The sequence below is a fragment of the Lichenostomus cassidix genome, chromosome 9 (genome assembly GCF_008360975.1).
Source record: "Lichenostomus cassidix isolate B80296 chromosome 9, HeHo_3.0, whole genome shotgun sequence".
Taxonomy (NCBI): Eukaryota; Metazoa; Chordata; class Aves; order Passeriformes; family Meliphagidae; genus Lichenostomus; species Lichenostomus cassidix.
In genome coordinates, this window is record NC_139490.1 from 24,486,009 (window position 1) to 24,499,948 (window position 13,940).

The 13,940-nt window shown below is 40.9% G+C and overlaps 1 protein-coding gene across 10 annotated transcripts in view; it reads left to right on the top strand.

The window, feature by feature from the left end:
* The window catches only part of GIGYF2 (GRB10 interacting GYF protein 2), a 74,013-nt gene that overhangs the window by 50,734 nt on the left and 9,339 nt on the right, over positions 1-13,940 (top strand). For 4 of the 10 annotated variants that reach the window (XM_085070015.1, XM_085070023.1, XM_085070016.1 and 1 more), the window contains 12 exons: positions 1,910-2,127; positions 2,216-2,375; positions 2,450-2,650; positions 3,143-3,333; positions 4,032-4,191; positions 6,098-6,264; positions 6,644-6,732; positions 7,730-7,837; positions 8,391-8,488; positions 8,984-9,084; positions 9,803-9,964; positions 11,748-11,849. In XM_085070015.1, coding sequence (XP_084926141.1) covers positions 1,910-2,127; positions 2,216-2,375; positions 2,450-2,650; positions 3,143-3,333; positions 4,032-4,191; positions 6,098-6,264; positions 6,644-6,732; positions 7,730-7,837; positions 8,391-8,488; positions 8,984-9,084; positions 9,803-9,964; positions 11,748-11,849 — 1,757 coding nt within the window. The remainder of the gene's footprint in view (positions 1-1,909; positions 2,128-2,215; positions 2,376-2,449; positions 2,651-3,142; positions 3,334-4,031; positions 4,192-6,097; positions 6,265-6,643; positions 6,733-7,729; positions 7,838-8,390; positions 8,489-8,983; positions 9,085-9,802; positions 9,965-11,747; positions 11,850-13,940) is intronic. The other 6 variants (XM_085070018.1, XM_085070019.1, XM_085070021.1 and 3 more) reach the window with 6 other exon arrangements.

Below are 13,940 nucleotides of genomic sequence, written 5' to 3' on the forward strand. Positions count from 1 at the left end.
GCTTGCTTTAAAGGTTGGCAGCCTGATACGTCAGACCTGAATTATGGCCTATATTCTAACTGGGTTTTTATGAACGCATTTAATTAAGAAACAAGGGCATGTGTCTGCTCCACCTATGTCTTTTTGCCTCTCCATGTAGCTCTGAAATGTGGGGTAAAAGGTGATGTGACTAAATCTCTGCAAGCAGACTAAATGGTTCTTCATTTGAACTTTGAAGTTACCTGGGATAAACAAAATGCTTAGAAATCACCTTCAAAAATCACGTTTCTGGGTCTCACTATGAAGAGTCTGTACTCCTAGTATTGGTATGTGAACTGTGGAAAAAAAGAGGCTCCTCTCAATGCTGGGTCTCTAGATGGCCCACTTACATCTGTATAGGAAATTCTTAGTACTGTATTTTCCTATCCCACACAAAAGAGAGCTGAAGAAGACATGCTCAGGCCTTTGTGAGTGCCAGGGTAGCAAACAGGCAGAGCTGTTAATCCATACACTAGGGCATTGCCAGGTTCAGGTCATAGCTCTGTTTGTTCCCCTGTTGGGAACCCTGACATGGACATTGGCTGCTTGTAATGAGGAGCTGTCTGTCCAGGGACTCAATCAGAAATGCTGTCTGCTTGTAAAAAATGTCTCACCTAAATTTTGTTCCTTAATAACAATAAAAAGATTGCCTCAGAACATTGATTTGATGGTTTAATATTTCTTCCTTTCTGAGGCATAACTATAAACATAGGTTAAATTATCCAGTGGAATTATTTGCAAGTAAATCCATGTGGAATAGTGAAGGCCTTGTTAAAGTCTAACGTTCGTGTCTCCTTGGTAAAATTTAAGATGGAAATTCACAGTGTTTCTGGAAGGAGTTTGTTTTACATTTCCTGTATTTTTGTGAGACAAAGGTGGATTTTTGCATGGCTGATATTAATAGGGTATTGCAGTCAATGTGGAAATATTCCTCAGTCATGAAACAGGACCACGTTTCTTCCCTTTACTGTGATATTTTTTGGTAGCTGTTTGATACTGTGAGGCTGCACTGATTACAGTTGATTCTTGGAGCAAAAATATAAGAATTTACTTTTTTTTTTTTAATCTGGTAAAGAACAGCCAGCTTGAAAAGCATTAAGGTACCTTCATTTTTGCTTTGCACCTTTCTGATAAAGATGGCTTGTATTGCATTGAAAGCTGTGTACAATACTTTCACTCCCAATTAGTTTTCCATAGCAGCCAGTTCTTTCCAGCTTAAATAACATTATTGCACTCAGAGGATTTTAAGCCTGGCTGAATGAAGGTGTCTTCTGAATATGAAATTTATACATGAATTGGGAATGTTTTCCCCACTTCTTGTCTTTCCAAGTTTTGGTATTCCATGGCTAAAAAATTGCCTTTCAAGACACTTACCAGTCCTTTCAAAGGTATTTGAACAGTTGTCAGTCCATTTTTCATGTTACATGCGCAAAAGCATATCTGAGGGCAAGAGGCAAAAAACATGGGTGTTTTGTTCAGGATGTGACTTCTGCAGAGTCCCTGAAGGAAAAAACAAAGTTTTACGCATGTAAAGATGCCAAAAGAGAGTTAAGTAAATGATGGCTGGTAAACTCAGTTGGCATCTAGTGTTGCTTGTCTTATTTTGGTGCCTGTTTTAGATTTTGTAGCCCAGCTTTCTTAGCCTTACATGGTTTTTAATGCTCATTACACAGTTTACAATGTGAGGGTATACAGTGGACAATGTTTGAAAGTCTCCTACCTATGGGTAAGGTGCTCGTTATCTTTGCCTTGTCCTTGAAGTTGCCTGTTCATAGGTGGGCTGTATACTGAAGAGGCTTTCTGAATTGCTGTCATTATCCCCTTGTCCCCCTCCCCATCTCATGAGCACTGCCCTGGGACCATGTATAAAGCTCCTTTCCCCCTGCCTTAGACGGCCCTCGTTCCGCAGGCTGGCGGGAGCACATGGAGCGACGGCGGAGATTCGAGTTCGATTTCCGGGACCGAGATGATGAGCGGGGCTATCGCCGTGTGCGCTGTGGCAGCGGCAGCATGGATGACGACAGGGACAGTCTCCCTGAGTGGTGCTTGGAGGATGCAGAAGAAGAAATGGGCACATTTGACTCCTCTGGAGCATTTCTCTCTTTAAAGGTGAAAAGCTGCTTTGGTCCCTTGGGTCACTCGGAGCAAATGTTATGTGATGTCGGGTGGGTTATGGATGATTGCGTTGACTTTGCAGAAGGTGCAGAAGGAGCCGATACCAGAGGAACAGGAGATGGACTTCCGGCCTGTGGAGGAAGCAGAGGAAAGATCTGATTCTGAAGGGAGCCACAACGAAGAAGCCAAAGATCATGAAAAGACCAAGAAAGAGGGAGAGAAAACAGAAAGAGTAGTGGCAGGTAAGGGGGACTTTGGCAACTGTCAGTGTAGAATTTCTGTTAATTCAGTTACATAGAACTGTGCCCTGTTGCAGAAGCAGTAGAAGAAGCAGCCCAGGCATCGTCTCCAGCTGCAAGGTCAGACACCCCACCAAAATCCCAGCCTCCAGATCCACTGCAGACAAACCTTTTTGAAAGGAAGGAAGAGTCTCTGCCAGAAAGAACAGAAAAAACAGAAGATAAAGAGAATCGAGCAGAGAATACGCCACCAGCCAAAATGTCCAACAGAGGGGAAGGTAATAAACCTGACAGATAAATTCAGTAAGCTTCCATTGCTCACTTTTGGTAGTCCTGGTCTCTTAAAAGAGGCAAGGACTGGATTATTGTGATGGAAAGCCAGAATTCCCTGACTGGTCTGTAAATGCAGGATTTGTTGGATATGCTATCTCAAATGCTTGCAGTGCACTGGTACTTCACATTGAAATGCAGTCCAGAGAAATGTGAGCCAGTTGTGGATGTGCCTCACTGTGGTACAGCAGTATAGCCTGGACAAATATGTGTGGCCAGGAGATGGGATATGTTGATGTGTGCTGAGTTCTGCACTAATAAAACTAAACTGTTTGTTCCTTGAAATTTGGTTGGGTGCCTCTGCTGTAAAGAGAGAAGATAGGAAAATACTTCTGCTTTGGTGCTAAATTTAAGCTGTTGAATATTCTCTGCATTAAGTTCTTAAAAGTAATTGTCATTTATGTTGAAGATAATGAACTAACTTTGACATTTTTCTTTAGATTTGGCTTCTCTTGCTCAACCTTTGCCACAGATTTCTGCAGACACAGCTGCTTCTGCTCATCTTTCTCCTCCTGTTTCCAACTCAAATCCTGCTCTGCGGCCAGTTCAAACACCTGTCACAGCTGCTCCAGGCATGGGCAACATTCCCACTGACCCAGATGATGAAGAGGGCCTCAAACACCTAGAGCAGGTAAAATTTCTCAAATTCCTTTGTTGTTGACAATTGTGAGACAGTAGGAATGTGGAATGCAAAAAATATTCGAAGCCCGTAAAATCAGAAATGCAGCTGAAGCTGTACACTCCACAGTGTATACTGAAAGTTGCTTCTCTCAATTTTTTTTATGGCAAATTATTCAAGCTTTTGTATTTTTCTGGATCAGGGTGGTATGCCCTGTGTTAAAGAGATAGAGACCATAGTGCTTATCACCACTGTCAAGTAGCTATATGATTTGTCTTGAGAAATGATGGATGTCTAACATGTTTTAAAAACCTCTAAACAAACGGTCAAACAAACAAAACCCCCTTAAGTGAAGCACAAGGGTGTGTTGGTGGAAGTCTAGTGATTGCTGAGAAGTAGAGCCTTCTTTGTGCTCATGCTCCCATTCTTGTTTTATTTTTCACTGTGGTACTGTGTGGAACCTTCTTGGCAAGCTGTTCTAGAGCTTTCCTTAAGCAGGTGCACTGTGCTTGTTCTGTATTCTGCCTGTGTGGTAGACAGAGCTCCAGGTCTGTGTAGCAGTCACTCCTGTCCTGGGGCTGCCTGTCATTCCTGGTACATTCTGAAGCACTGGGTAGCACAGAGTGGGTTGTGTTTGGCACACTCATTTCCAAATCTGTAAGCCCACATCTAACTCTCGTATTCCTTGCTGGTTTTGATGTCTCCTGCAGCAAGCAGAAAAAATGGTGGCATATCTGCAGGACAGTGCCCTTGATGATGAAAGACTAGCAGCAAAAATTCAAGAGCACAGAGCAAAGGGTTCCTCTATGCCACTGTTCCATGAAGCCATGCAGAAGTGGTACTACAAAGATCCACAAGGAGAAATTCAGGGTAGGTCTGTGCCCTTTACACTTCCTCTTTTGTTCCATAGAATTGTTAGAGTTCTTCACAGAATTATTACCAACAGATGCTGATGCTTGTTTTTACAGAAGCAATACGGGGAATTTACCATTCTACAATTAGGTTTTGAAAATACCTTCAACCCATCACTGCCCCCATGAGCTCAGCAGGCCTAACATCCAGACCTGTGCTTTAGTATGCCTGAGTTTTGCCATCACTTTGTATTTCTGTAAATTAGTTAGACTAAAATCTGTTTTTCATGCCAGTAGTTACTCAGATTTCCAGATAACAGTGGAAATGAACAATGAATGTGACAACTCAAGTAGCTTGTTGTGAGGAATCCAGGAGAAAGCTTGAAATCAGTTTTCTAGACTCTGCCTGAAGTCATGGAGTATTCAGGGAAGTGTGTGGTTTGTTTAGAATCTAGAGCAAATAGGAATCAAGTTTCCACCAGCCAGTGCTCACACAGAATCTCAATTTAAATTGCACTTGCAGCCAGTGCATTGTTAGTTCATATAATCAATAAGGAACTGTTTCCTGCTTTCAGGTTTTGCTTAAGAAATTTTTTTCAATGAAATTTGGAGCAGGCTTTTCATATAGATATTTGCATCTTTGCTTTCAGAAGGTACTTTTCTTTTCTTTTGGTGATTCCAGGGCTCTGTTTTAGCAGCTGCTTATCTGCTTCCCAAAAATGCAATTAAACAGTGAATTCCTTCCTTGGTGTACTTCACACTGTGTAGTGTGAATGACTTCTTAGCTGTGAACTCCAAATAGGATTGGTGGGAGTGTTGTTTGTGGGATCTGTGCCAGTCTCTTGTCTGCAGATATTGCACATCTTTAGGGTTTTCTTCTCACCCTTAATGTTTAAAGAATGTTAACTATTAAGTGCTTCCATTTGCTCAGTGTATGGAAGTCACTGCTGGCTGTTTATCACTGGGTGATGACCTAAATATATTTTTGTTGGAGTAAGTACTTCCTCAAATATGTCCTCAAGAAGTAAACACTTCCACATAATTTTTTTTTTCTTGGGGCAGCCTCTTGTGGTTTCATATTCTCTGGGAGGAATTACCTTCTAGAGATACTCCTTACAGACAAGGCAAGGGTTATTGAATGTTCCTGCTTTTCAGAAGATGTTTTTGTGAAACTTATTGATGGGGTTCTTACTTGGCCAAATAATATTTTTTAATGCTGGTTTTGTACCTATTTAAATATGTAAAATAAGTTTAGGAGCCCTCCTTTGAAGGGAATGACTGAAGTATTTCTCAGAAAAAAGAGGAAGAGAAGGAAAAATGTAGATTTTTTACAAAGGAAAGAAACTGGATCCTCATTATCTTCAAAAATTTAATTGCTCGGTCAGAGGTGGATCTGTTCATCTGCTAAGTTCCAGAAGCAAAACTTGCATAAAACATGAGAGTTTCCTCTGATTTGAAGGCAAGAGTTGAACCAGGCTAAGATTGTTTAATTATCTGGGCAGTGCAGTGGGGAAAGCAGCACTTGCGGTTAGAGCACTGTCAGCCTGTAGGTACTGCTTGAGCTCCAGAGTGGAAGCTGCAGATGCTGAAAGTCTGAGGCAGTGAGCTCTGCTGGAGGGCAATAGGGGCATTAGCTGGACTGAGCCCCACACAGCTGTGGCTTCTTGGCTTTCACCCCAGAGCTGACAGAGCTGTCCCTCTAAGTCAAGGTAAAAGCCACCATGCACTTCTCCTGAGACTGTGGGGCAGTGCTGTAGCCCCTGTGGAGATGTGTAGATGAACCAGCCTTGGATGAGCAGTGTCCCCATGAGTGGGTGAGGTGGAGAGGAACTCCTGGCGCTGGGCACTGTGTGACTTTGTTTCCAACATGCTGAACCTAGCCTTGCTTCCCTTTCCCCAGCATGTGTTGGTTGATGTTATTTCAGGTCCATTCAGTAATCAGGAGATGGCAGAGTGGTTCCAGGCTGGATACTTCACGATGTCACTGTTGGTGAAGAGAGCGTGTGACGAGACTTTCCAGCCCCTTGGAGACATCATGAAAATGTGGGGCAGGGTTCCCTTCACTCCAGGCCCAGCACCACTTCCGCATCTGGTAATTATGTGACAGTTACAGTATTCACATAGTCCTCTACCAAGTGGGAATTGAATTATTTAGGTGTCATTTACTCTGTCTTGAAATTGCAGGTGTTCCAAGCAGCAAAGTTGAACTCAGATTACTTTTGTAAGAGTAGAAAAGACACATAATTTAAAAATGTTTCATTTGCCATGTTTGTGTCTGGGAGGCTGGGTCCTGTGATATGTAAAGGTGCTGTGTGTTTCACAGACTTTGTAAATCTTGATCTTGGTCTAGGTACTTTTCTATTTTCTTTTTTTTTCTAGTCAAAATACAACTTTTACATTGCTTGCATTTGCTATCTACTACTCTTAGTATATATGTTACTTGAAAAAGCATGTTTTATCTCTAAACATAGGGCGAGCTGGACCAAGAACGACTGACTAGACAACAAGAATTGGCTCTGATCCAAATGCAGCACCTCCAATATCAGCATCTTTTAATACAGTAAGACTTCCTGTCCCAGAGATCTTCCAGTGGCTTTATTCTGCTCTGCATTTTCAGTCATCTAGGTTCAGCTGCTTGTTGTTGTTTCCTTGGGCAATGGGGCTGGGAGTACTTCACCTCCAACAGCAATAGCTGCTTCCGCAAATGCCAGAGATATTGATAGTCTACAGGATTAGGGCAGTGTGGCTGCCCCAAGCTCACTTTTCAGAGTCCTTTTCAGTGTCACACATAGCTGTTTTGGTGAGACCTGCTTTAAATGTAGCTGTTATGGTCAGACTAAATCCCAGTTGTCCTGATAATGCCCTTCAGACGTTTTGATGTCAGGGGGAGGCTACACATCTTTGGAACTGGAGGTGCAGAAGGCAGAACTTATCTTTGGTCTGCTTGCTCAGCTCTTTTAAGATCAGTGGGAGGTCCAGCTGGGTAAAGCAGTTTGTCATCCATTTTGCCAAAGCTGTCACTTGTTCAGTTATGGCTGGTTGCTGACAGCATTTTTTTGCAGCAGCTTGGAGCAAAGAAAGCAGTCAGACTGCTTGTTCAAGGGATCCTGAAAGCATGTGTTATGATTATAATTTTTCAATACTGATTGTCAGCTTATGATTGGGTGAGGCGAGGCAAGAGCCTGCTCCTGTACTAGAAAACGCCTTGACATACTGGGGAAGAGGTTGTGGGTGAGCAGTGATCAAAGCAAGATTAATTTGAGCTAATTTTATGGAATTTAGACAAAAAAGGAAGTAGTGTTGTACAGCTTGCAGGAGGAACACAGGGCAGTAATATCCAGGTGACATAGTTGAGAGTGAAGTCTGGTTCTGCTCGTGTTAGTCAGCTGCTTGTATTCTTGTCTTTTGACTTGTGCCAAGCCCTCATTCTGTGGTTTCCTCTAGTATTTAGCATGGACCTTGTGTAGGTCAGTGGGCATTAGTCCCAGAGCATGAATCTGTCTGCACCTTGGGCATAAGTGAACAAATACCAGTAATTGTCTGCTTCTCTTTTGAAGACAACAGTATGCACAGATGCTGGCTCAGCAGCAGAAGGCAGCCCTCTCATCCCAGCAGCAGCAGCAGCTTGCTATTCTCCTGCAGCAGTTCCAGGCCCTGAAGATGAGGTGAGCTAGCCCAGACTTGAAGTGAATCTGTTCTGCCTGCACTCTAGCTTGTATATAACAATAATTACATTTTGTCAGCTGTCTGTCCTAGTTAAGTTTGTTCCTATTTGAGGATTATGTATTTTAAAGATGGCAATGAGAATATGAGTATTTATAAGAATAGGAAACTGTTTCAGGGTATTGACTACTTCTTTATATATGTATTCTTAGCCTCAGAGATTGTTTATGGAAACAAGGAGTTGAAATTGTACCTGTCTGACAGATGTGTTGTGCTGGGCACTGAGGGGCTTTGCCAGTTTCACAGTACTGGAGGCTTGTTCCTCAAACTGGCCTGTAAGCAGCAAATGCAAAACTGTGGTTTAGCCCTTGGCTTAGCAGCAGGGATGAGATCAGCAAGAGCTCTGCAAGCAACTAGTGTTGTCCACATCATATTTTCGTTTTAAATAGAGATGTAGAAGGAAAGCAGTATGTTACAAGGTACTGAATCTCATGTGTGTTCAGAGCACTCCTGTCCCTCGAAGTTGCATGTTGACTCTTCCCGTTGGTATTACAGAATATCTGAACAGAACATGATGCCACCTGTTACAAGGTCTGTGTCAGTGCCAGACACTGGCTCAATATGGGAACTTCAGTCAGCTTCACAGCCTACAGGTAAGGTGGTTAGCCTGGGTTAGCTCTGTAGGGAAAAGTCCATGCGTTAAAAGTCAGCATCTTTGAGATGATCCCTCCCTTTTAGACACAAGGGGAGATTATTTCTGCATCATGATGTCTAAGTGGATCAGCCTGCTTTGCCTTGCAGCATAAGTTCCATTTGAGAGAGGTGGAGAATATGGTAATTTTTCAATGGTTATGGGAAGTCTAGATCTGAAGGGATTGTTATATTTAAGGGTGTTCTGCTTTGATGGGTGGAGTTGAAATAGCTGGTTCTTCTGCAGAATTTTGTACGAAGTCCAGCCTTCCTTCAGTCATGGACAAGTCTTGTTCTACAGGAAGATAAAGTGATCCTCTACTGACTAAGATGAAAGTGTTAGCATTATTCCAATTCCTAAAACATAGTAACAGGATACACAAGATTCTCCTCTTTCAGTTGTGTTTTGTTCATGTGCTTATTTTTGTTTGTCAATGTTTGTTTTCTTCACTGTCTAGTCTGGGAAGGAAGCAGTGTCTGGGATCTGCCCATTGATACTGCAGCTCAGGGACCAGCTCTAGAACAACTTCAGCAGCTCGAGAAGGCCAAAGCTGCAAAGGTCAGAAACTGTTTTGTACTGTAAGAAGTTGGGATTGCTCTTCTGCAGTATAACTGTGGTTCTTGAGCCAATGGAAGACTGAGCTCTTCAGTGGATGACTTTGACTAGGTTTTAATGGAAAACACCATTATGATAATAGGGTTTTTAAAAGCCAGTTATGAAATCCTTGTGGACAGCTGCTTGGAAACTATTGCTGTGGAGGTACTACTGACCTCTGAAATAGTGGTTGTGTTCTACATTTGTGATTAAAACCTCTTCACTAGCCACCTCTGTTTTAAACTGATTATCACCGTGAGCTCTCATGCCAAGCCCTGAGTTGGGAGCAGGTTGTTGTTCTCTTAATCCTTGTGTTTTTCACCAGAACTGGTTTGGGGAATCATAAGAGTCATATTTGCTGGGGTTATTCCACATATACTCTTGTATTAAATTATTTTTTAAGTTTGAATCTGTACAATTCTGTACATTTCTTGAAAGTTATTATTTTGACTGCAAAGCAACTCACTACTCGATTCCAAAGTCAGAGGGTATTTTGAGGAGCTGACGTAGAAAGTCTGACCCCCAGTAGGCAGCCAGGTGATAGGTAAAACTGCAATTAAGGGAGAGCATCTGTCAGAGGCTTCATCTGTTAAGCTATTACTATAATTTCAGCAGGGTTGCCCTAAGAAATGGTGTAGGAATACGTTACCTGCATCTGAGTTTAGTTTTATGTGAATTGTAGCTAGAGCAAGAGAGGAGAGAAGTGGAAATGAGGGCCAAACGAGAGGAAGAGGAGAGGAAAAGGCAGGAGGAGCTTCGGAGGCAACAAGAAGAGCTACTTAGGAGGCAGCAGGAAGATGAGAGGAAACGACGGGAAGAAGAAGAGCTGGCCCGCAGGAAGCAAGTGAGTTTCCTCAATGTAGTTAATCTCTAATTAATACTTTATAAAACTCACTTTAAAAATCCTGTGGGGTCTAATTAATCTTTGGTAGGTGTGTATGAAGACAGTTTTGATATTTTTCATGTGAGTGTATTAAATTATGAATCTTCTGTTCTTGATTTTTTAAGAGCCCAAATTGCAATCTGAGAAAAGGTGTTTCACTTTAAGATAGGTTTCTGTTTGTGACCACAGGGCCCTTATTCCATGTGGAATATTCCCTCTCAATTTTTAGTGTCAATATTAGACTTCAGTTAGTTGCCCAGTTACTGTATGTTTATTTGCCATTTATACAGTCTTAGTGTTTTATGAGGATATGTTCTGGAGTAGATGAAGCTTGAGCAGCTGTTGCAAATGAATAAGAGGTAGAGGGCTATAGTGGAAAAAAGTTGACGTAACATTCAGCTTATTTTTCCCCTGTGGGTTTTTTTTAACTTAGTCATTTATTTTTTTCGATAAATTATCATCTGGTGAATAGAGTCTGTCAGCTTTTTTACTTGAGTTGATATTTGGGAAAGGAAGGGATGTAGTTTGGTCAAGCATATTTCTTAGAAAGAATTACGTGGTCAATGTTGCAGTATGAGAATGAATGTAGGAATTGTAGTATGTTCTTAATCTTCCGAGAATACAAAATGGAGACATTATTAGTTTGGCATTTTTAGCATTTACTTCTGAATTCTGTATGGAAGAAAATTTAGTTATTCCTTAAGTGTTGCAGGAGGGAAAGACAGTGAAAGTTAAAGTTTTCACTATGCATGTGAAGGATAAGGGCAAGCACAAGGCTGAGCTTATTCACTAAGGAGTTAGTCAGTAAATGTCCTGAAAAGTACCACATGAATAATAGGCCAAAGTAATTCTGTCCTTTAATAGTATTTCATATGACCTTAGGTAGGCAGTTGTAAATTGTGTTCCTGCTTTGAGGATCAGACACTTCCAAGGAAGCCTCTGGAATCTAGTTTTGTTTGTAAGTTTGTGGTAGATCTCAGTTCACTCAGGGTTTGGGTTTTGTCACTGAAGATCTATTTTAATTGGCACAGTATGATACGTAGGTAACTTTCATGGTATCTTTTGGAATCAAGTCTGCAAATAAATGGCTCCTTGCATTAGTGTCTCTACTTTGTGTACAAGAAGTCATTATGCTGTACCTCCACTTGAGGTCGAACTAGCGTTGAAGCAATAATATACTCAAAGGTTTAACTTTTGTGATAGATTGCTTTAGATCTGGTTTAATAACAAGAACTCTTTTCAGCTGATCATCTGGTAACTCAATATGTATCATCCATGCTGGCTTCAATTAGACTTGGGTTGTTTCTTTTGACTCGAACAGTTTTGCTACTGTGTATAACAATGTCTGTTAAATTCCAAAGTTTTGTTGTCCCCTTTGGGTTTGTGTGGTAAACAGTCTGACTCTCCCTTTCTGAGATGCCATGGGAAATAACTATTTACAAGAAGGAAGCAGAACGGGCTTGAAAAGCAGTAACAGCAAGTATCTTAGTACATTACCAATGCAATAATTGCCACAATGCTTAATTCTGAGCAGTAATGTCTTGAAAAGCTAACAAAGAGTTTAAGCACTTCTCTGGAAAGAGAAAATAACGTTGTATTCTGTATTTAAAAAAATAAACTGGTCTAATATTTGAATCTGACTTCTGTACTGGAAGGCATTGTAGAAGCAGGGATGAACTGATTTATTAGCATGGATTTATGCAGAGGAGATGATGCTTAACAAATTTGATTAACTTCTTTTGAGGAGATGACAGTGAGAGCTGAGAGGGGTGAAGCAGTAGACTTAATCTGCCTGGACTTCAGGAAGGCTTTTGATGTAATACTGCATAAAAGACTAGTATATAAGGTTAGTAAATATGCTGTTGATGGTGAATTCTAAATAAAAAAAAAAACCAAACAACTAATAGAAATTAAATTCTGTAGGATGAAATGTCATACGAAATGTTGAATTCAATTCTGTTCACAGTTTTCATCAATTACTTTTCTCTGTAGAATTGCAAACAGTAATGCCCAGCTTGTGTAGCTCCTGTTTTCTATTTTTGTCTCTGGTCTGGTATGTTCTATTTTGTAATAATTGATTGCTTTCAGGAACAAAATTTGAGGTTTCATAACTAGCTAATAATTGTTTTCTCTGAATTATGTCTTTAGTGCTCCCTTTAAAATACCTGTTTCAAAGAGGAGAGCAAAAAGATTTGTGAGCCCTAGTAACACAGACAAGCAGAATTGCAGATGTCACCAACTGCAAAAAATTTTCCATTTTATTTAAAAATCCAGAGTCTATTGAACTGGGGATAGCTGCTTAAGGATTTTTTTTTTTGGTAATAATACAGATATTTTAAAAGATCTGAAATAAACTGTCTGTACAGCAAGATGTGTATATTTGAAAACAATTATTAAGAAATATGCTAAAAACCAGTAGGAGTATTTTGGAGCAGGAATCCATGAATGCGGGAACACCTAAGAGTGAAAGAATTGATTGTTTCCCATACAAGTCAGCAGCAGAAAGCTGGAGAGCTGTGAATAGTTTTGGTCACATGCTCAAACAAAAACATCAAATAATAAGAAGATACAGAAGTAAATATTAAGACAACTTTTTTTATAGCTGTTAAGAGTCAGAAGAAAGGCTGTGGTTCCCAGCTTTTCATATCTTACAGGGTTTTTTTTCCTCCTGTCAGTACGGCACTGTTCATCTTCAGTTCTGTAGAGGAGAGAAGTTGTTCAATGCTGTCATTCAACAGTGTCTCTCCTGGTATGCCTGAGCAAGAAAGAGATCCTTACAGCTTTCTTAATGGCAATTCTAGCCCCATTTCCCAAGGGGAAAGTAGGGCAGAGATGTCACTGAATTGCTGTCCCACAGGAGGACTTGGTGACTTTGCTCATCTCTCCCAGGTACTACATGTTACATCAGTGAGAGCCCCCAGCCTGGCTGGCAGTGAGGACTCCTGAGCTGGGATCCTGCTCTGTATTCTCCAGGCAAACAAAAGAGACTGGCACCTCCAGCCTTCTCAGTAGCCTTTTCAGTAAAAGATACAACAAGCAGAAATTTTTCAGCACTTGTACTGGGGACACTTGATTACTCTGACTTGACTGCATGTGTCCAATTAATAACAGTTACAGGCCCAGATTTCAAAAATGGTTCAGGTAGTGTGTGTTGCACTTGAAGCTTTTATGAATGTGACAAATCAAGGACTTGATTAATAAGAAAGTGAATCACAGGCTATTGTTCTACATCCAGCTAGTGGAAGAAAAACACTTACTGCACTTACATTTAGCACCAAACCATTTAAGTGATATTCACAAGTATGAATGAATTGTTGGCTTGCAGCCAGCAGCTCCTCAGTGCCATACGATTGCTTATAAAAATATTCTGTCTACTGACAGTATTGTTGCAGGCATCTGAAGTTCACTGTCAGAGAAGAGCCCAATGCAGTTGTTTAGGGAGCTGTACTGCAGTTTATCTGTGCTGTGTGTACATGAAAGTTTGGTGTCAGATTGAATAAAAGGGTCTTAGTTTTCACAATTAACTTCCTTGATTTACTGGTTTTTACATCCATGCTGCACAATTAGTCCCCCATCATCCTGTGACTAATGTATTGCTTATAAAAAACTTGTAAGAGTATGAGTGCAGTAGTGATCATTTTTTAAAAGGAAAATATAAAATTATAAAAGCTTAAAAAAGTTCTTGTCCAAAAATTAAGATTTTCAGGTTGAGCTGGTAGGGTTAGTCAGAAAGAGACAACAGAAGGGGTGAAAAGTAGGGTGGCCTTTGCTGATTTGCTGGACATCAGAGATCAGAAAAGGCTGACAAAAGTAAGGCTTTTTTAAGCAAGGAAAAGTCAGAACTGGGGGAAGAGGTATCCACATGGGATCCCATTTAACAATATGCAGGAGGCCAGCCATAGGCTGCTTGTTCCCTTTTCCTCAAAAAACACCAAGT